Source organism: Bos javanicus, chromosome 9 (assembly GCF_032452875.1).
Source record: "Bos javanicus breed banteng chromosome 9, ARS-OSU_banteng_1.0, whole genome shotgun sequence".
Classification (NCBI taxonomy): domain Eukaryota; kingdom Metazoa; phylum Chordata; class Mammalia; order Artiodactyla; family Bovidae; genus Bos; species Bos javanicus.
The window spans coordinates 76,659,399-76,680,099 of record NC_083876.1 but is presented as its reverse complement, the minus strand read 5'-3'; the positions used below and the strand labels follow the sequence as shown (position 1 = coordinate 76,680,099).

Sequence of the window (20,701 nt, the reverse complement as noted above, 5' to 3'; positions counted from 1 at the left end):
TGTTTAATAGTCATCTGTATGTTGTCTTTGGAGAAATGTATGTTTAGGTCTTCTGCTCGTTTTTTGATTGGTTGGTTTTCCTGATACTGAGCTGCATGAGTTGCTTGTATATTTTGGAGATTAATCCTTTATCAGTTGCTTCACTTGCAGTTATTTTCTCTTATTCTGAGGGTTGTCTTTAAATCTTGTTTATGGTTTCCCTTTGCTGTACCAAAGCTTTTAGGTTTAATTAGACTCCATTTGTATATTTTTATTTTCATTACTCTAGGAGGTGGGTCATAGTGGATCTTGATATGATTTATGTCAAAGAGTGTTCTGCCTATGTTTTCCTCTAAGAATTTTATAGTTTCTGGTCTTACATTTAGGTCTTTAATCCATTTTGAGTTATCTTTGTGTGTGGTTTTAGGAAGTGTTCTAATTCCTTCTTTTACACATAGCTGTCCAGTTTTCCCAGCCCCACTTATTGAAGATACTGTCTTTTCAATAAAAGACTTTTCATCCTATAGTCTTGCCTCCTTTGTCAAAGATAAAGTCTTGCATCCTTGTCACACCTGCCCATAGGTGTGTGGGTTTATCTCTGGGCTTTCTATCTTGTACCATTTGTTTGTATTTCTGTTTTTGTGCCGGTACCATTCTGTCTTGATGACGGTACATTGTAGTATAGTCTGAAATCAGGGAGGTTGATTCCTCCAGTGCCATTCTATCTCGAGTTTGCTTTGGCTATTCAGGGTCTTTTGTGTTTCCATACAAATTGTGGATATTTTTTGTTCTAGTTCTGTAAAAAATGTCTTTGGTAATTTGATAAGGATTGCTTTGACTCTGTAGATTGCTTTGGGTAGTAGTATCATTTTCACAGTATTGATTCTTCCAATCCAAGAAAGAACATGGTATATCTCTCCATCTGTTGATGTTGTCTTTGATTTCCTTCATCAGTGTCTTAATAGTTTTCCATATATTGCTTTTACATTTCATGGCAATGGCACCCCACTCCAGCACTCTTGCCTGGAAAATCCCATGGATGGAGGAGCCTGGTGGGCTGCAGTCCATGGGGTCGCTAAGAGTCGGACACGACTGAGCGACTTCACTTTCACTTTTCATTTTCATGCATTGGAGAAGGAAATGGCAACCCACTCCAGTGTTCTTGCCTGGAGAATCCCAAGGACTGGGGAGCCTGGTGGGAGGCCATCTATGGGGTCACACAGAGTCGGACACGATGGAAGTGACTTAGCAACAGCAGCAGCAGATAAGTTTATTCCTGGGTGTTTTATTCTTTTTGTTGCAATGGTGAATGGGATTGATTCCTTAATTTCTTTTTCTGATTTTTCATTCTTAGTGCATAGGAATGCAAGGGATTTCTGTGTATTAATTTTATATCCTGCAACTTTACTAAATTCACCAATTAGTGATTTTCTGATGGTATCTTTAGGGTTTTGTATGTAGAGAATCATGTCATCTGCAAACAGAATTTTACTTCTTCTTTTCCAATATGGATTCCTTTTATTTCTTTTTCCTCTTTGATTGCCATGGCTAGGACTTCCAAAGCTATGTTGTTAATAATAGTGGCAAGAGTGGGCACCCTTGTCATCTTCTTGATCTTCAAGGAGATGCTTTCAGTTTTTCACCATTGAGAATAATGTTTGCTTGGGTTTATCATATATGACATTTATTACTTGAGATAGGTTCCTTTTATTCCAATTTTCTGGAGAGTTTTACCATAAGTGTGTGCTGAATTTTGTCAAAAGCTTTTTCTGCGTCTGTTGAGATTATCATATGATTTTTATCTTTTAATTTGTTATATGGTGTATCACATTGATTGATTTGCATATATTGGAGAAGCCTGGCATCCCTGGGATAAACCCAATATGATTTTGGTGTATGATCCTTTTAATGTGTTGCTGAATTGTGTTTGCTAGAATTTTGTTGAGGATTTTTGCATCTTATGTTCATGAGTGGTATGGACTGTAATTTTCTTTTTTTGTGATTTTCCGTGTCTGGTTTTGGTGTCAGGATGATGGTAGCCTCATAGAATGAGTTTGGAAGTGTTCCTTCCTCTACAATTTTTGGAAGAGTTTGAGAAGGATAGCTCTTCTCAAAACATTTGATTGAATTCACCTGTGAAGCCATCTGACTTGTTTTTTGGGAGATTTTTGATCACAGTTTTGATTTCAGTGCTTGTGATTGGGTTGTTCAAAATTTTTATTTCTTCCTGGTTCAGTCTTAGAAGGTTGAACTTTCCTAAGTACCTGTTCATTTCTTTCAGATTGTCCATTTTATTGACATATTATTGCTCGTAATAGTCTCTTATGATCCTTTGTAATTCTGCATTGTCTGTTGTAACCTCTTCTTTTTCATTTCTAATTTTGTTGATTTGAGTCTTCTCCATTTTTTCTTAATGAGTCTGGCTAATGATTTGTCAGTTTTGTTCATCTTCTTGAAGAACAAGCTTTTAGTTTTACTGATTTTTGCTATTCTTTCTTTTATTTTTTACTTATTTCTGCTCTGATCTTTATTATTTCTTTCCTTCTGTTAACTTTGAGATTTTTTCCCCTTATTTTTCCAATTGCTTTAAGTGTAAGGTTAGATTGTCTATTCAGTGTTTTTCTTTTTTCTTGAGGTAGGACTCTATTGCTATAAACTTGTTGCCTCTTAGAACTGCTTTTGCAGTATCACATAGGTATTGAGTCATCATGTTTTCATTATCATTTGTTTTTCTAGGTATTTTTTTATTTCCCTTTTTATTTTTTCAGTAACCTGTTGCTTATTTTAAAACGTATTATTTAATATGTTTTAAACGTATTCTCCATGTGTTTGTGTTTTTTACAGCTTTTTTTCCCCGCAATTGATTATCTAGTCTCATAGCACTGTGGTCAGAAAAGATGCTTGATATAATTTCAGTTCTCTTAAATTTACCAAGGCTTGATTTGTGACCCAAGATGTGAACTACCCTGGAGAATGTGCCTTGTGCAGACCTTGAGAAGAAGGTTTATTTTTCTGCATTTGGATGGAATGTCCTAAAGATATCAGTTAGATCCATCTGGTCTAATGTGTCGTTGAAGGCTTATGTTTCCTTATTTTTTGTTTTGATGACCTGTCCATTGGTGTAAGTGGGGTGTTAAAGTCCCTTACTAATTGTATTACTGTCAGTTTCCCCTTTTATGACTGTAGTGTTTGCCTTAGGTGTTGAGATGCTTCTATTTTGGGTGTATAAATATTTATAATTGTTGTGTCTTCTTGGATTGATCCCTTGATCATTGTGTAGTGTCCTTCTGTCATTTTTTTGTAATATCTTTTATATTAAGGTCTGTTTTGTCTGGTATAAGAATAGTTACTCCAGTTTTCTTTCAGTTTCCATTTGCATGGTATATCTTTTTCCATTCTCTCACTTTCTGTCCATATATATCTCTAGGTCTGAAGTGGGTCTCTTGTAGACAGCTTATATACGGGTCTTGGTTTTGTATCCATTCAGCCAGTCTGTGTCTTTTGATTGGAGCATTTAATCCATTTACATTTAAAGTAATTGTTGATACATATATTCCTATTGGCATTTTCTTAATTGTTTTTGTAAGTCTTTTCCTTCTCTTGTATTTCCTGCCTATAGAAGTCCCTTTAGCATTTGTTGTAAAGCTGATTTGGTGGTGCTAAATTCTCTTAACTTTTATCTGTAAAGCTTTTGATTTCTCTATCAATATTGAATGAGATTGTTGCTGGGTAGTGTAGTCTTGGTTGTAGATTTTTCCCTTTTGTTACTTTAAATATATCCTGCCATTGCCTCAGGCCTGCAGAGTTTCTCTTGAAAGAAGCTGTTAACTGTGTGGAGTTTCCCTTGTATGTTACTTGTTGCTTTTCCCTTACTGCTTTTAATATTTTTTCTTTGTGTTTAATTTTTGTCAGTTTGATTAATATGTGTCTCAGCATGTTTCTCCTTGGATTTATCCTTTAGGAAACTCTCTGTGCTTCTTGGACTTGATTGGCTATTTCCTTTCACATGTTAAGCAAGTTTTCAACTATAATCGCTTAAAAAATTTTCTCAGACCCTTTCTTTTTCTCTTCTGCTTCTGGGACCCCTTAATTTGAATGTTGGTGTGTTTAATATTTTACAACACAGTCCATGGAATTCTTCAGGCCAGAATACTGGAGTGGGGTAGTTTAATATTATCCCAGCAGTCTCTGAGACTATCCCCAATTCTTCTCATTCTTTTGTGATTATTCTGCTCTTCAGCAGTTATTTTCACTTATTCTGTCTTTCAGTTCATTCTTCAGCCTCAGTTGTTCTGCTGTTGATTCCCCATAGATTATTTTTAATTTCGATAATTGTGTTTGCCTCTGTTCATTCTTTGTTTCTTCTGGGTCATTGTTAAATGTGTTAAATGACTTGCATTTTCTCCATTCTATTTCGAGATTGTGGATCATCATTACTGTCATTACTCTGAATTCTTTTTCAGGTAGTTGGCATATTTCCTCTTTGTTTATTTGGTGTTGTGGGTTTTTACCTTGGTCCTTCATTTGCACAATATTTCTCTGTTTTTTCATGTTATCTAATTTACTGTGTTTGACATATCCTCTCTTGTTTTTGGTCTTGCCATCAGTGGGTGCGGTTGGTCCAGTGGTTTGTGTAGGCTTTATGTTGGGAGGGACTTGTGCTTGCCTTCTGGTGGGAGAAGGTGAGTTTTTCCCCCCTCTAATGAGCAGGTCTGTGTTAGTGGTATGTTTTGGGGTGTCTATGGGAAGCCTGTCTCCTCTTGAGGTCTTGCTTGTTGTTTGGGTAACCTGCCCTTTGCTGGTGCTGCCAGCAGTTGAGTGGTGCTGGGTCTTGGATACAGGAAGAGGCCTTTATGGGAGCTCTCACTAATTAATACTCCCTGGGATCAGGAGTTCTCTGGCCATCTAGTGTCCTGGACTCAGTGCTTCCAACCCAGAGGCTCAGGCCCAATCTCTCATCAAGGAACCAGGATCCCACAAGCTGTTTGTTATGGCAATAAAGAGGATTAAAACAAACACACACAAAAAAGAACCCCAGACAAATGGTAAATTCAAAATCAGACAAATAGTAACAGAAACAAAGGAACACACACACACACAAAACCAAAATAGTCCAAAGAAAACAAAGTACAAGAGAGTGACCCTGTGAGCAAAGGAAACCATAAGTGATACCAACAAATTAAAAACAACACTAACTAAACAGAACAAGACCAAAGAAGAGAGCCAGCTGAGGAATAAAGCAAACAAACTAACAAACGTGGTGAAAAGAAGAAAGAAAAAAATAGAAAAGTAAAGTATATAAAAAAGATTTATATATAATAAAGAGTTTATATATAATAATCTTATTGTATATTCTATATATGTGTGTATATATATTCTATATATATATAAAAAGAATATATTGCATACAATAGTGTATATATTGTACATATATATAAATAGTATATAAATCTTATATATAAATAAAATTTTTGTATAATAAGTAAGAAGGAAACAAAATGAAACAACAACAAAGAAAAAGCCCCACAGATCTGCAAAAAGCCAATGTAGAGATAGATGTATATGAAGGAAATAAAATGTGTTTTAAAAAATTCTCAAAAGCTTAAATAGATACAATAATAATGAAGTCAACAACCACAGCATCAGAGGAAAGAAAACCAGAATCAACTACAGAACAAATCAAAATATAAGAATAATAATAAATGTTTTTCTCAGGTCTCAACTGTCAGCATCCTTTCCCCTACTGTGATGCACAGTCCACTTCCACCTCGCTAGGAAACCCTCCAGTGTTGGGGGAGCTGGTCTCTAGACCAGCTGTGGGGACAGCACAGACTCTAATCTAGTTCTCCTCTTGGAGGTTCTTGCCTCCAGTGTCCACAGCTGTCAGAGCTAGGGCATTTTGTTTTGTGGATACACTCGCCCTTCTATGCATTCCATAGACACAGGGTCTGCCTAGTTGATCATGTGGATATAATCTCTAGCTTGTATAGCTGGTGAAAAGGTTTTCAACCCTCTTCCTTGTCCACTCTGCCCCTGGAACTCAGTTGTGGTTTTATCCCCACCTCTGCTTGTGGGTCATTTACAGGAATTAGTTCCTGAGGCTGCCTCTAGGACTTGGGTCTGCCCCAGGGAGGACCAGGTGTGGAGGTGGTGCGACTGCTTAGGTTGCGGGGACTCTGATGGCGCCAGGTATGCCAGGAAGCTGGCAGCCACAGGCACAGGAGATATGGTGCTGTTACAATCTCTTTCTAGCTTCTGGCAGCTGGCGTTCAGAGGGTCTGATGGGGGTCCTTCTCTGTTGCTTGGCATGTCAGGCACTCAGATGGCCACCTTCTCTGGGATATTCCTCTGTTACTCAGCTGCTCATGCCAGCATATAGTGGGAGAAGTGATGGCTCCACTCCTTGTATGTGACTCAGCAGTAACACCCTGCTTCCATGGCTGCCTGACTTTATTCCAAAGGCATTCCCTACAGCAGTCTCCTCCCTCCCATCCCTTGCGGCTGTTTCCCCAAAGTTAACAGCAGTCCTTGCCCTGGGATTGCGGTTACGCTCCAGCTCCCAGCTGCTCTGCGTTCTGGTGGGCTGTGTCCCTCCCTAGGCTATGTAGGGCCATGGCACAGATTGTCTGTGTCGTTCTCACTCCATTCAGACTGTCACAGATCAGCTCCTTCACTCTCCAGTAGTCTCAGATGCTTCCCCTTTGTCCCAACCGATTGCCCTGATATGGGGATATCACCCCTTCTTCCACTTCCCCACCTGGTGGGGACAGGTTCAGTTGTGCTAACTCTCCTCCTCTTTTTCCCTTCCCTTCTTTGTCCTGCCCAGTTTTGTGTGGATCTGTATATTCCTTTCCAGTGGTCAGGGACTCCTGCTAGCTCTAAGCTGATGCTCTGCAAGATCTACATCTGAAGATGTGTTCCTGATGCATCTGTGAAGAAGAGGTGTACTCCACTTCCACCTGCTCCTCTGCCATCTTGTCTCTTATCCTTAGTCTACATTTAGAATCTGAATAATTTGAATATATAGCCACTTAGTAGTATCGTCACTGGATAATGCAGAGAATAGTCAATCCTTTTAAAGACCCCTACCCTCCATATTAATAAATGGATGCCAATTGCCACTGCACCTGCTTCAAGGCAGGCCTCCTGTTGGCCGTCCCTCTCAGCTAGCTCTTCCCCACTCCTTTCTTCCTCTCACAGGAAATTGTGTACATGCTCATTCAGTCATTGTTAATGGAATACTATTAATATGTGTCAGGCTCTGTTCTAGACACTGAGTATTCAGCAGTAAACAAAACAAAAAATTCTTTGCCCTTATGAAGTTTGCATTTTATAGGGGAGACAAAAGAAAAAGGAAATAAAAATAACTGTATCTTAGGATATAGTTAATACCCTGGATCAAAATTAAGTTGTGAAAGGGGAGAGGGCGTGACAGTTTAAGTAAGGTGATCAAAGAAATCCTTACCAAAAAGTGGTATTTGAGTTAAAACTTGAAGGAGATGAATTTAACTGTGTGTGTATCTTAAGGAAGGACGTTTTAGGCCAAAGGAATAACCAGTATGGAGCCCTGGTTTAGGGAAGATGCCTTCTTTATATCTGCTGGAAACAGCCGGCAAACACCTGAACTAGAACTAGCATGTGGGAGAATAGTAACCAGGGAGCAGTGTAAGACTGACTTCTACCGAGAAAGATGAAACGCCATTTAGAAGGTTTCTGAATGGAGAAGTGATGTAACCTGACCTTCCTTTTTTAACAAGATCATTCTGGCTGCTATACTGGTAATAGATCAGAAGAAGGCAAGAATTCAAACAGGGAAAGACGGTTTTAGGAAACGGTTATAATAATACAGGCAAGAGATGATGATGTCTTGGCCTAGGGTGGTAGCAGTAGAAGTGCTAAGTGGTGGTCAGATTCTGGCTAAATTTTGGTAGGAAAAGACCACAGGATTTGTTTACCTTTGTGATACAGGATGTGAGGGGTGGGGGCAAGGGAATCAGGGGGATTCAAGGGATGTTAGCCAAAGCATCTGGAAATTGAAGAAGTCTATTGTAGTAGAAGATTTGTGGGAGAAAGGGTAGGAATTCAGTTTTGGACGTGTTCAGTCTGAGATGCCTATTAACAACGTCCAAATGGGAATGTGTTAATTTTAGAATCATTCCTGTACCAATTAGTAAACTTCTCAGTGATTTGACAGGAAGAAGAAGCGGGATACACTTTGAAATGAAACTAAATAACCAGTCCCTTCAATTTATAACTCTTGAAAGGTATTTCATAGTATTTCTTCAGATTATCCCTAGAGTTTTCTGTTTTAAAACTTCTTTATTGCTTCATAGCTGTTAGTCTGATTCTGGGATTCTCTGCTCCTTTATAAGATTTTGAGGAAATTGAAAATATGTCCTCAGGTGAAAAATTGGTACCCTCTGGCTAATTTCATAAGTTTTATCATTGTCTAAGCACAGTTTATTCCTTTATCAAAATTTTTAAAATTTGCATAAACAGTTTTTAAGTTCGCTTTTTAACTTAAAATGCTTCTAATTTATCCTTTAAAAATGAATTTTTTTCATTATAAAAACTATTCACACTTGTAGAAATGTAATAAACAAAAATAAGAAAATACAAATTATAATCTCACTGTTCCACAAATGACCATAATTAACATTCATTGTCCACCTTAATCTTTGTGCATGGTATATTTTTATATGAAATGAAATTGTGATATATGTACTATTTTCTGCCCTGCTTCCGTGTAACTAATTTTGAATATTTCTCTATTATCAAACAGTAACTCTTTTAGATTGTAATTGCTCTCTGTGCATAGTATTTTGTTGTATAAGTACACCATTTATTTGATTTATATCTAATCTTTTATGGTTAGTAATACAATGATGAAACATTAACCTGTTGGCCAATCTTTGAATATCCCTGGTTTGAAACAATAATTCAATTACCTGTTTAGGGCATATAGAATAAAAAGTAAAGAAATTATTATTATTAAATAGGATATATCCCATTTATCAGCAGATGGGTACAGTAGTTCAGACTCTTTTACTTCGGATCCAGAACAGATTGGAAACAACGTAACTCGTCAAAGGTTAGTGTTTCTGTTCATTAAAAAAGCATAATTAAAGTCTTTTGTTACATTTTAATATTGAAAATTATTTGAAACCAAGTATAAATTATTTTCGGAGAAGGAAATAGCAACCCATCCAGTATTCTTGCCTGAGGAACCCCGTGGACAGTGGAGCCTGGTGGGCTGCAGTCCATAGGGTCGCACAGAGTCTAAGTGACTTAGCATGCATGCATGCGTAAATTATTTTTCTCAGTTCTTCACTTCTCTAAAGGCTGTCAGGTTACCTATTGATTTATATAAAAGGGAAATGACTTTTATTCTTTCCAAAGAAAAGCAAAGCAAAAGGAATCGTTGTCTTCTTGGTATTCTGTGGAAGGTTTAAAATAAACTGATAACTTCTTGGCAGTTGGTTTAATACAGTCCTTTTTGGTAGCTGAGCAGTGAGAGTCTCTTTAAGTATGAAATGTGCAAATTTCCTTTTAGAGCCTTATGGGACAAGTACCAAAAGAATTTGGTGTTTTAAAATGTCATCTGGACATGCAGCCTAGTGTTGGGCTACCTACCCATCCTGAAGACCTGTGTCACATGTTAACATTTCAGGCACAAACAAAAATGATACAGGACAGGGTGAGGTGGCAAAGGGGTCTGTCTCCCAGGGCTTCACCATCCTGTCAAAACTGCACAGGCCAGAAGCATCTTTCTCTGGTGCTTTTCGTACATCATAAGAGTCTTTTGCCACACACCTGGAGGATGTATGGAGACACTGGTAACGTAGACTTTCCAGTAGCTCACACAGTCAGAAGGCTGCTTCTTCATATATCTTAGAGTTCTCATTTGGGATTTTAGTCTTTTTATTCCTATTAGTGAGGATCAGATTGTCTTAGTCCGTGAGATTCTTCAGAATATAGAAGACTTTGGTGGCTAATAAGCAGATCTCCAGAATGAGTGAACATGAGTATAATCACCTCTAAAATGAGTGATTTTAAGATGAGATGGCGTCTCACATAGTCAAGCCAAAGTGTACTTCAGCTTACCAAATTTAAGTAAGTTGAAAGCTAACCATATCTGAAAGTACAGTTACTCTTCTTTGAAAACAGCTTTTCAGATTAATATTGCCTTTAACTGAATATGAAAACATTACACTTGGTTAGTAGTCTACCTTGAATTCATGTTAATAACTTTTTTAAAAGTTCTTTAAAATTCTGTTAAATGTATAATTATAAAGAAGATTATTTGCTATATTAAGTAACTGCTTGTTGAATGCACATGTAAATAATACTCTATTCATTATAATACTTGTATACCCTCTGGAGAAAATGTCATACCAATAAGATCCTTTGCTGCTTAGCTAAGTTTGATTGCTTAAAAAGAAAAGCTGCAATAACGTGACCAACTGTAACGGGGCCATTTTGCAGGTCTCATTCAGGAACATCGCCTGAAAACACTGCACCACCACCGCCACCTCCAAGGCCTCAGCCCTCTCATTCTAGATCATCATCTTTAGATATGAATCGGACCTTTTCCGTCACAACAGGTAGGGGTTAGAGAACTGTGATACAAATTAAATATGTTAAATTGTTAAATATATTTAGTTGATTAAAGATACACAGTATCTTGTTTTCTCTTATTTTTTTATATTTATCTAAAGAAAAATTTTAAATTGAAAAAGTATGAGATGAGAGGGAATTTATTTTCCTTAATGACTGTCTAAAATGTGAGTTCAAATGATAAAGATGGGAACCTGAGAGATGCCACAAGAGATTAAAAAAAAAAGATTTTATGTGGAGATATTAAGGAGGAAAAGCTAATAGGTCTTACATTACATGACAGAGGAGAGAGAGGAGTCATCATACTCAGAGAGTTCAATTTTTATATGACTGGTCTTACTGTTGGTCAAAATAGAAAAGTTAGGATAGAGGGTGATGATGTTCTGTTTTTGATATTATGTGGTTGGAATGATGAGAAAGAAGAGAAAAATCGACAGGTCACTGGACCTATGGGCTAAGCAAGATTGATATATTATTTGAGAATCATTTACATAGAAATGATATACTAAAATGCTAAATGGAAAGAGGAAATTTGGAAGTCTTCGTATTTGATAGCTAAAAGTAGTCACAAAGGTGGGAAGAAAACAAGAACGTGTAGTGTTACAGGAACAGGGAGGAGCAGGACAAGTGCTGTGTGCAGTAGAGCAAGAGAAGTGAGGTCTGAGAAGAGGCTGTGAGATTCAACCATATCCAGGCAGTTTGACGAGATGGACTTGGCTTCCAGTTCTATACATTGGCATTTGAAATCTTTATCATTTGATCACATTCATTCAGCCTATCTGCTGTACTAGCAAAGTAATTATATATATTTACCAAAAGAAGACTTGTGTATTCACACAGGACAGCAACAGGCTGGAGTTGTTGCCCAACCTCCTGCAGTGCCTCCAAGACCACAGCCCTCACAGGTAATTCTCCTAGGTCTTTATTAGTAAGCATCAGTTATTATAGTCCCCTTGGTCAGTTTATCTGTTAGGTCTTTGATTCTATTCTAGAATTAGTTTGAAAATCGGGAATTGCCTAACTGTCATTCTTAATGCATATTTAATTCGGAGAAGCTAGGTCTTTTCTTAGAGGATAAGAATTCCAATAATGATTTGGGTTGTTTTTTGAAAGAAACTTAGAAGTGAACCAAATGATAGTGTCTCGGCAAAGGAGAGTTTAGAAGAAGGATCAGTGTATTGAGGGATAGGAAATGTCATGTGTGTCCTGGATCTAGTAGTGACTCAGGGTAACCTCCCTGTATCTCCCTAGATGTGTTACTGCATCAGTGAATAAAGTGTTGCACAACTAACAGGTCAAAGTTGTTTCATCTGCATAAAACTATTATGTTCCAAAATAGATTCTAGTTTGTAGCTTAGTTTTATGTGACTGACTAGCTGCATTTTTACATGAATGAATTAGGTTGATTTTTCTGAGTTAGAGTCTTATAATGAAATTGGTTATTTGTAGTTAAAAAGATGGTTTCCTAATTATCAAAGATACTGAAATTTGAATATTCCAGTATTTATTTTATCTAAAGGGCTAACGAAAATACTTTTACTGCATTAAGGTGTAAAACCCAGTGAATTATCTCTTGACTCAAGAACCAGTCTAGTGGGAAAAACAGACCTGTAAACAGTTATAATAGAAATGCTATAGTAGACATACTTATAAAATGATTTAGCATAGATGTCCTAGCTAGTAACATCAGGGATCACAGTGAAAAAGTCAAGTAAAATGAAGGCAGTTAGACTTAAGCAGAGACTTGAAAGATAAAATACTATTTCTTGAGGAAAAGGCATTACAACCAGAAGGAGTAGCACAGAGGGTAAGGTAAGCCTGGCATATTCTTCAAGGAAAAGCTGCTGAGTTTAGTACAACTAGAGTGATGGGAAATAAAATTGAAGAGGTGAGGAAATGACAGAGCATCTCCTATATCATACTAAGATGGTGGAGTTTTTCTTGTAGGATATGGAGGATTTTTTAAGGGTGAGCAGGGGAGAGACTTCAGATTTATTCCTTTAGCTTCCTGTGCTTCCTTTGTCACAAAACTCCTCACACTGTATTTTAATCCCTTGTTTACTTTTCTCGTATCCTGCACTAGATTATCATCTCTGTTAAGGATGGACCTTATTTGTTTGGTCAAAAGTATATACTCAGGAAGTTTAGTTTTCAAGTGGAGACTTTAGAAGAATTGATCTTGTAAAGAGTGGAGGACAAATTGAAGGAGAGTGCACTGGTTTTCACACTTTAAAGATAACAGTCTTTTTAGAAACATAATGAAACATTTTTAAAAACAGTTTTTTAAAATAATGAACAATTATGCAGCAACCTAATTAAGAAAAAATAGACGCAAGGGGAGAATCAGAGATTAAGGCCAGAACTTCTCTCCTTTGATGCACATTCTTGGCAATAAGAATTTTGTGAAAGTGTCTTTTTATTTGGAGATTTGTTATCTTAATTTTTTAGTGTCTTGGCATTTCACTCAAGGTTTTTTAGAGCTAAATGTTACTGTAGCTCACCCTCCTGAATTTTCAGCTAATAAATCAGAGCATCCTTATAATAAATTTTCAAAGAAAAGGAAAGCTACTCTGTGACACTAGATCAGTAAAATGATTTGCTCCTTCCTGTATCCTAAACCCTCCTGTAGGCTCCTGGTCCCGTTGTGCATCGCCCAGTGGATGCCGATGGCCTAATAACTCACACTAGTACCTCACCTCAGCAGATACCAGAACAACCAAATTTTGCAGATTTCAGCCAATTTGAAGTATTTGCTGCATCAAATGTAAATGAAGAACAAGATGATGAAGCCGAGAAACATCCAGAGGTCTTGCCGGTCAGTTTTCAAGGGCTTCTCTAATTTTCTGCTGGGAATCTTCCAATATTGTGCTCATAAGCCAGTCTTTAAACAGAGGAACCCCTAAAAGAGCAGATAATAGAAGGGACATCAGTGAGTAAAATACCTGCTGTTGCTGCTTTTAGAGGGTTTCTATTCCCTAGATCAATGCTTCTCAATTTCTCACTGGCCTCAGACCACCTACTGGTTGCATAAAATGCTTAGTAAGAATCGAAAAAAAAAAAAATGCTTAGTAAGAATCAGTATCGGGGTGAAGGGTAGATGTCACATGAAAAGATGCAACCATCTGGTTTTGGCTAAAACACTGTTCTGGGAGTTGCATTTTAATGCTAAGCATCTGATTGTGTGGTTCAAAGATTTCTGTATAAGAAGAAGCTGTGGTTGCCATAGCTACCCTCAGTTTGTTTGAGAATAAGCCAGTTTATGGGGTTGCATCTTAATGCTAAGCATTTGATTGTGTGATTTGGTGAAAATTGTATGGGAGTAAGTCACATCAGTTAGACAGACTTACAGACCACAGGATGCCAGAAATTCATCTTTGCAGCCAGTGTTTTGCAGGACTGTTTGGTTCTAGCAGCAAAAACTTCTGTATGTGGGACAGGGATCCCTGTCCTCATAAGTGTAAATATGGAGTTGGAGGGAAGAGGGGAAGTTTGCTCTGATTATTCCAATTTATACTGATCTTCTCTAATTAAAAAAACTGACGTTTGACTGGCATAATTTACATAAAGAGTTTTATAGATTTGGTCCATGGAAGATTTTCTACCAGCTAGTTCTTCAAACTTTTCTCCTGGCCTGGTGCTACTAGGGAAATGGGCTGTACCTCCAAGAAGGCAGAGCAGGCCTGAGGTGGGAGTAGCGGTATGCAGCGGGTACTTGTACGTACCCTCCCCCAACCAAAGAACTTCCCAGACATCATCTGCCATCCCCTCAGAGATGTATTCTCTTCCCTCTCTGCCCTAAAGGGGCAGATGCATGATCGTTTCACAAGGTAGTCTCAAACTCCTCTCCTCTTCATCTGAGCTTCTTACTGTTAGAATGAATGTTTTCTAAACATTTTGCTCTCTAATCTGTTACTTATATATTTATTCATATATGTGTGTTACTTAAATATAATTTGTAATAATAATATACTCATCTCTAGGTTGAAAAATCTTCTGATCCCGCAAGTTCTCGAGTTGCCAAAACAGATAGTAAAATTGAAGAAAAGACAGCTGCTAGTGCTCCCGCCAATGTGGTATACAAAAGTCTTTTATAGTATTGATTGTTTTATACATATAAAAATTACATGATATAATTTGAAAATCTTACAAGTAAAGTTAGAGATCATCTAACCCATTTCACTGCCTTAAACTGTAATACATATAACCTGTCTCAGAATACAGTCCACCTAGAGGTAGAGATGATAGCCTGTCATTTGTATTAATGCGTGCCACAGGTTCTCAGATTTTGTGTGGTTATTACATTGTTTCAAGTACATGAAGTAGAACTTCCTTTTTTGTCACACTCAGTTTCTGTTATTTCAGTTCTGAGTATAACAGGGAAAGATTATCAACCCTCTAAGGTTAATATTATACTCTCTGCTTTTTTTTAGCTGTCTTAGGAATGTTTTCCCAAAAATTTATTGCAAAAAATTTTAAACATACAGAAGAGTTAAAAGAATTTTATATTGTACAATAAAGCCACACCTTGATTGTACTATTAATATTTACTATATTTTTCTTCCAGTTTTATTAAGATATAATTGACACATAACACAGTATAAGTTAAGGTGTACAACATAATTATTTGACTTACATATATAACGAAATGACTATCAGTATGTTTAGTGAATGTTCTTCATTTCATATAAATACAGAATTAAAGAAATAGAAAACTATAACATTTTTCCTTGTATTAATATACTTGCTTTATACCTGCATCGTTCTCTCTATATCCGTCCTTCTTATCTGTTGTTTGCATTTCAAAGTACATTGCAGATAACAGGACACTTTTTGAGAAAAAAATTTTGGTCACTTTTTTTGTTATCATTGAGACATCCCCGGTAGTCATTAAAACAGTGAGTGTTTCTGAAAGTATTTAAATGCTACTTTCTGGACACTTTTTTTTTTTTTTTTTTTACTGTTAGTACTTCTGTAATTTTTTTAATAGTTTTATTTTGTGAGTAAATGGCAATAGATTAAAAATAATATTTACCCAAAGGGATGGCAGTTGACTCTTGTTTTTATTTATTAACAGGTCAAATCAGGTTACAGTAAATACCAGACTGTTATATTTGATTCTGTTGAGGACAGATCTCCAATAAAATAGCCATTCATTTTTAAGAGCTCTTGTATATCTTAATGAAAGATTTTTTAAAGAATTACCTGGTTTTCCACTTCTTTATAAAGTATTCATTAAGATAATATATCTTAGGATATTTGAATAGAAAACCCTATAGTGATACTGGACGCATATTTCTGGAGACTCTCTTTTATAGTTATTGAACAGATACATATTGAGTGTGTTATGTTAAAACTGAATATTATAGCCTTGAGTCACAGAATCTGGGCCTTGAGCTTGTTATGTCACCCTGTAAAAATTTTTGTCTAATAGGTACATTTACACTTGTGATGTCACTAGGAACATTCTTTCCCATTGTAATTTAAGTTAGCTGTTGCCACAAATACATAAATTGCTTTAAAGTAGGACAAGTGACCCATAATTCTTAAGAGAATGAAAGGCTTAAAGAAAGCATATGATGTTGGCAAAGTGCTAACGAACCACAAATGTCTTCAAGAAATGCTTATTATTCATGAAATTCTTGTCTCCCAGAGCAAAGGCACAACACCTCTTGCTCCACCACCTAAACCTGTTCGAAGGAGATTAAAATCAGAAGATGAATTAAGGCCAGAAGTTGATGAACATACACAGAAGACAGGTGTCCTAGCTGCTGTTCTTGCATCACAACCTTCTATTCCTCGGTAATCAAAGCTGTTCTTAAACACGTGTAATTACTGGAAACAAAATGCACAGTAGTTAAAAATATTAAACAGAAAGGAATTATGGTCACACTGGTCCTGTAGTTGAACACAGGTCCTCCACTGTTCCGCTTTGAGAGTTTTCTCATTTATGAGTAAGTGGAATATTCTTCCCACTTTTACCCGCCTAATAGTTCAACTCAAGTTACAAATCCTAGAGCAGACTTTAAAAATTATAGTGCACAGTAACACTGATGTTTTAACTATGGTTGTTCTAGAATCAAGAATTGGCAAACTAGGGCTTATGGGCCAAAGTCAACCCATAGCCAGTTTTTGTAAGGGCTTTTACATTTTTTGTAAAATGTAAAAATTTTTTTACATTTTTGTTTAAAAAGAGAAAAAGAAAAGATGAAAAAAAAAAAACAATATTCAGCAGAAATGGTATGGTCTGCAAAGCTTAAAATAGTTACTGTCTGACCATTTATAGAAAAAGTTTGCTTATACCTCCTCTGCACTGACTTAAACTCAGGTGATTCTACAGAAAAGTCACTAAATCAATAACTACAGTAATTAAGCCTCTGAAGCTTAGTAGTTTTTGGTTGAGCTTTAAAACTGATCAAGCAAGGTTGAGCTATGCTAGCAGGGCAAAGATCCTCAGCATTCTGGGATTAGCCATAGATCACAGGGAAGAATGGAGCGAATTTAATAATAAGAATGAAGGTCACGTTTTTTGCTCTCTTTATCTTCTCAGGTCTGTTGGGAAAGATAAGAAAGCTATTCAGGCATCAATTAGACGCAATAAGGAAACCAACACAGTTTTGGCCAGATTGAATAGTGAATTGCAGCAACAGTTAAAGGTAATGTAGTTTCTGAATCTTTATTTGGAAAGTTCCATGGACTCAGAGCCTCTTATTATTGAACTAGACTTGGAGGTGATCCACCAGTTCTTAATGCTAGTATGAAACTTTTCCAAGTAGCAGGAGAAGTGTGGATCTAAAATGTTTTATATGCCTTTGAATCTTTTAATATTAAAAAGAATTTCCTGTACTCATTTCTTGTATGATTGCCTTATCCTACATGTATGTAAAGCATATTCCTAAAATGTTCAGTCCTGAATGTTCATTGGAAGGACTGATGCTGAAGCTAAAACTCCAATACTTTGGCCACCTGATGCAAAGAATTGACTCATTTGAAAAGACCCTGATGCTGGGAAAGATTGAAGGCAGGAGGAGAAGGGGAAAACAGAAGACCAGATGGTTGAATGGCATCACTGACTCAATGGACATGAATTTGAGTAAACTCTGGTAGTTGGCGATTGACAGGGAGACCTGGCGTGCTGCAGTCCATAGGGTCGCAAAGAGTTGGACATGACTGGGCTACTGAACTGAACTGAAAATGTTCGTTAACTTTCATAATGAAACCCAAGAGTAGAAATGTTGTGACCTCTGCTACCTCTAGGATCATATATGTGGCTGTCTATACACTAATTCTACAATGATTCGAGTATTGTAAATCTATCCTTTTATCAAAACAACTAAGATTCTGTGAAAATGACAGGTCTAAAGAAGAGGGATGGGGGCAATTTAGATCATCTCTAAAACAGAAAAGACAAACCTTAAATAGAAATGGTGCTCAGGGCCAGCGTGTACTTCTGTCATCTGTGCTTGAGAGGATGAGTTTGTTTTCTTGCTTACTACTAACCATGATTTTTTTGAATCCCTATACATAGAAACCAGCAAGCAGAATCATGTATGATTCATCAACATTATTAGGCATTCACATCTTATAAACCAGTGGTTCTCAAACCTTAATTGTATACACTTAGGAAGGGGTCACATGTTAAAATGAAAATTTTGATTCATGTCCAGTATGGAGAGGGACCTGAGACTTCTGCAATTTTTAATAAGCTTCCAGGTGAAGGAGATGCTCCTGGACAGTTGACTCCACTTTGAGTAGCAAGGTTGTAAACCATAAAGATGAGGAAGGAGTCCATGGAAATGTAAAATGAATACAGAATATTCTGTATTCTGTTCATATTCCTTTTCTAGCATTTATTAAATTGTCCGTATCTATGGCACATTTGTGTCTCTGTCCTACTAACCTGAACTCACTGAGGCTAAGTCATAATCATCCCCATTTACAGTGACCATGTAATACATTGTTCAAACCAGAGTACTTTGAAGAGAAAAGGATATGTTAATGTATAGGCCAGGACATCAGAGATAAACTGAGATTGTCCTGGATAGATTTATAACCATCATGTCTCTGTCCTCAAAACTTCACACATGTTGAGCATTTGGTAAATATACGTTAAAGGAATAATATTCTTGTATAACTCTTTAGTTAAAGAAGATATTCATAGCTGTTCTATGACTTGTGAATTTGGTCCATTGTAAAGGAAGAATGTAAAACTAAATGACAAGCTTGCTAGTAGCATACCTTGAGGTGAAAGTTTTGTTAATGCATGTTTTTCTGAAGAACTACGAAAAACCATAGAAACATGTATATGGAAGCTGGTTTTAAAAATCACTTTTCTCATTATCCTCTGAGAAAATGTGGTACCAGATTGGAGGTAATTCTGGTTAAAACAAGAGAAAAAGAAAAAAAGGATATGGCTTCATAAGAAGTTGCTGACTGAAAAGACTGCCCCAAATCGACAGTCATTAGAAATTTTGATTATAAAATACATTTATTCATTGTGAAACGGAATCTCAAAATGAGGTGCAGGAGTTGTTATGACCAGAGGTAATCACCAGGGGAAAGAATCTTTGTTAATCAGCGTATCTGCAGTTATTGCAAGGGGTGGGCTTCGTGCAAAATTCATGCATTAATAGCCACCATCTGCAAATACTGGCTTTTCTAATAATGAAGGAAAAAAACATTCGATTACCCTGATTTTAAGTAATGAGAAAAAAAGATTTTAATTAAGATTGTGTTTTAATGCATGCACCTATAAAGAAACTGTTTCTAAAAGGAACAGCTGTCCCTTCATCTTCTTAAGGAACGGAAATTGTTTTATTGATGCAGAGCTGCTGTTAGATGTGCCTTCATTTTTGTATATGTTGAAACATAACTTGTCTTTCCATCTTTTTCAGGATGTTCTTGAGGAGAGAATTTCCCTGGAAGTTCAACTGGAACAGCTTCGACCATTCTCTCACCTATAAGCCAATTGCCGTTAACTGTGAACATACCCATTTTTAAGCGGTTTTGGGTTCAAAGCCAATTTGGAGACCCAGACATTCAGCTCACTGCTTAATTCAACATTAAATTTTATGATTCTGTTTTGCCCTATATGTTCACCATTGTATTTAAGTATCTTTTATTTTTTAATTTCAACAATAAAAGGGTCAGGATGACTTTTTCTGGAGGGTGTATTGTGTTTGTTGGCACAGCCCCCCTCCCCCCGTGTTATCTCATAACTTTGGTGCATTATACTTAGTGGCCAAAACCTCACACTGCTTGGATTTACACAGTGGGCTTCTCATTTAACACCTTAAGCACAAACTCAGAAATATTTTCAAAAGGAGACTAAATAAACTGTCAATTTGTCTTTTAGGCTTAATACTTAAAGAATCCAACAATCTTTAAAATGCGTTTCCTATTTGATTTTTAATTTGAAAGAACTGTATTGGATAAGGCATACTTTAACCATAAGCTCTGCTGTAATCAACATTCTTCAAGAGTCTCATGGCACTTTCAAGCTTTTCACATCAGCTTAGAGGGCAGATTTTATGTTTTCCTTACGAACGTTGATCAGGATCACCTGTGACTTAAACTTTGTTGTGTGTGAGATTTTAATTCCTCGGCAGTCCTGTAAAATTAGGAAATAACTAAAGATAGGCATTTTTAAATTGTCTGCTAGAAGCAAAGGGCAAGTGTTAGACGCTGCAAGCCACAAAAGTACTGTCCAGCTGCAGACGTCACTTTTTGCATGATTTATGCACTAAACTCGCAATTATAAGCTTATGTTCATCAGTCTCTAGAAGTGTTTTCAAGTAACATGTTTTAGAACTTCTGAGGATCTTAATTATTCACTATTATAATAAATGAAAATTCCTTAAGATTCCTAGTTATCTTTAGCTCTCTTGTTACTCTTTCTTTTGCCATGTTTTTGTTGTTTAGTCCCTCAGTCATGTCCAGCTATTTGTGACCCCATGGACTGTAGCTTGTCAGGCCCCTCTGTCCATGAGACTCTCCAGGCAAGAATACTAGAGTGGGTTACCATTTCTACTCCATTCTTTTGCTATAGAGAGAGACTTTTCCTGTTAACAAAGAGTTTCTAAAGTATGTCCTATTCAGGATAATGTAG

The 20,701-nt window shown here is 36.7% G+C and overlaps 1 protein-coding gene across 7 annotated transcripts in view; it reads left to right on the top strand.

Annotated features, from left to right (window-relative positions):
• Positions 1-19,753, top strand: part of REPS1 (RALBP1 associated Eps domain containing 1) — a 90,001-nt gene extending 70,248 nt beyond the window's left edge. For 5 of the 7 annotated variants that reach the window (XM_061428134.1, XM_061428130.1, XM_061428136.1 and 2 more), the window contains 8 exons: positions 8,998-9,070; positions 10,465-10,583; positions 11,437-11,501; positions 13,226-13,411; positions 14,577-14,669; positions 16,247-16,395; positions 17,144-17,249; positions 19,488-19,753. In XM_061428134.1, the coding sequence (XP_061284118.1) occupies positions 8,998-9,070; positions 10,465-10,583; positions 11,437-11,501; positions 13,226-13,411; positions 14,577-14,669; positions 16,247-16,395; positions 17,144-17,249; positions 19,488-19,556 (860 nt within the window). In that variant the 3' untranslated portion in view covers positions 19,557-19,753. The remainder of the gene's footprint in view (positions 1-8,997; positions 9,071-10,464; positions 10,584-11,436; positions 11,502-13,225; positions 13,412-14,576; positions 14,670-16,246; positions 16,396-17,143; positions 17,250-19,487) is intronic. The other 2 variants (XM_061428131.1, XM_061428135.1) reach the window with 1 other exon arrangement.
• Positions 19,754-20,701: the final 948 nt, after the last annotated feature.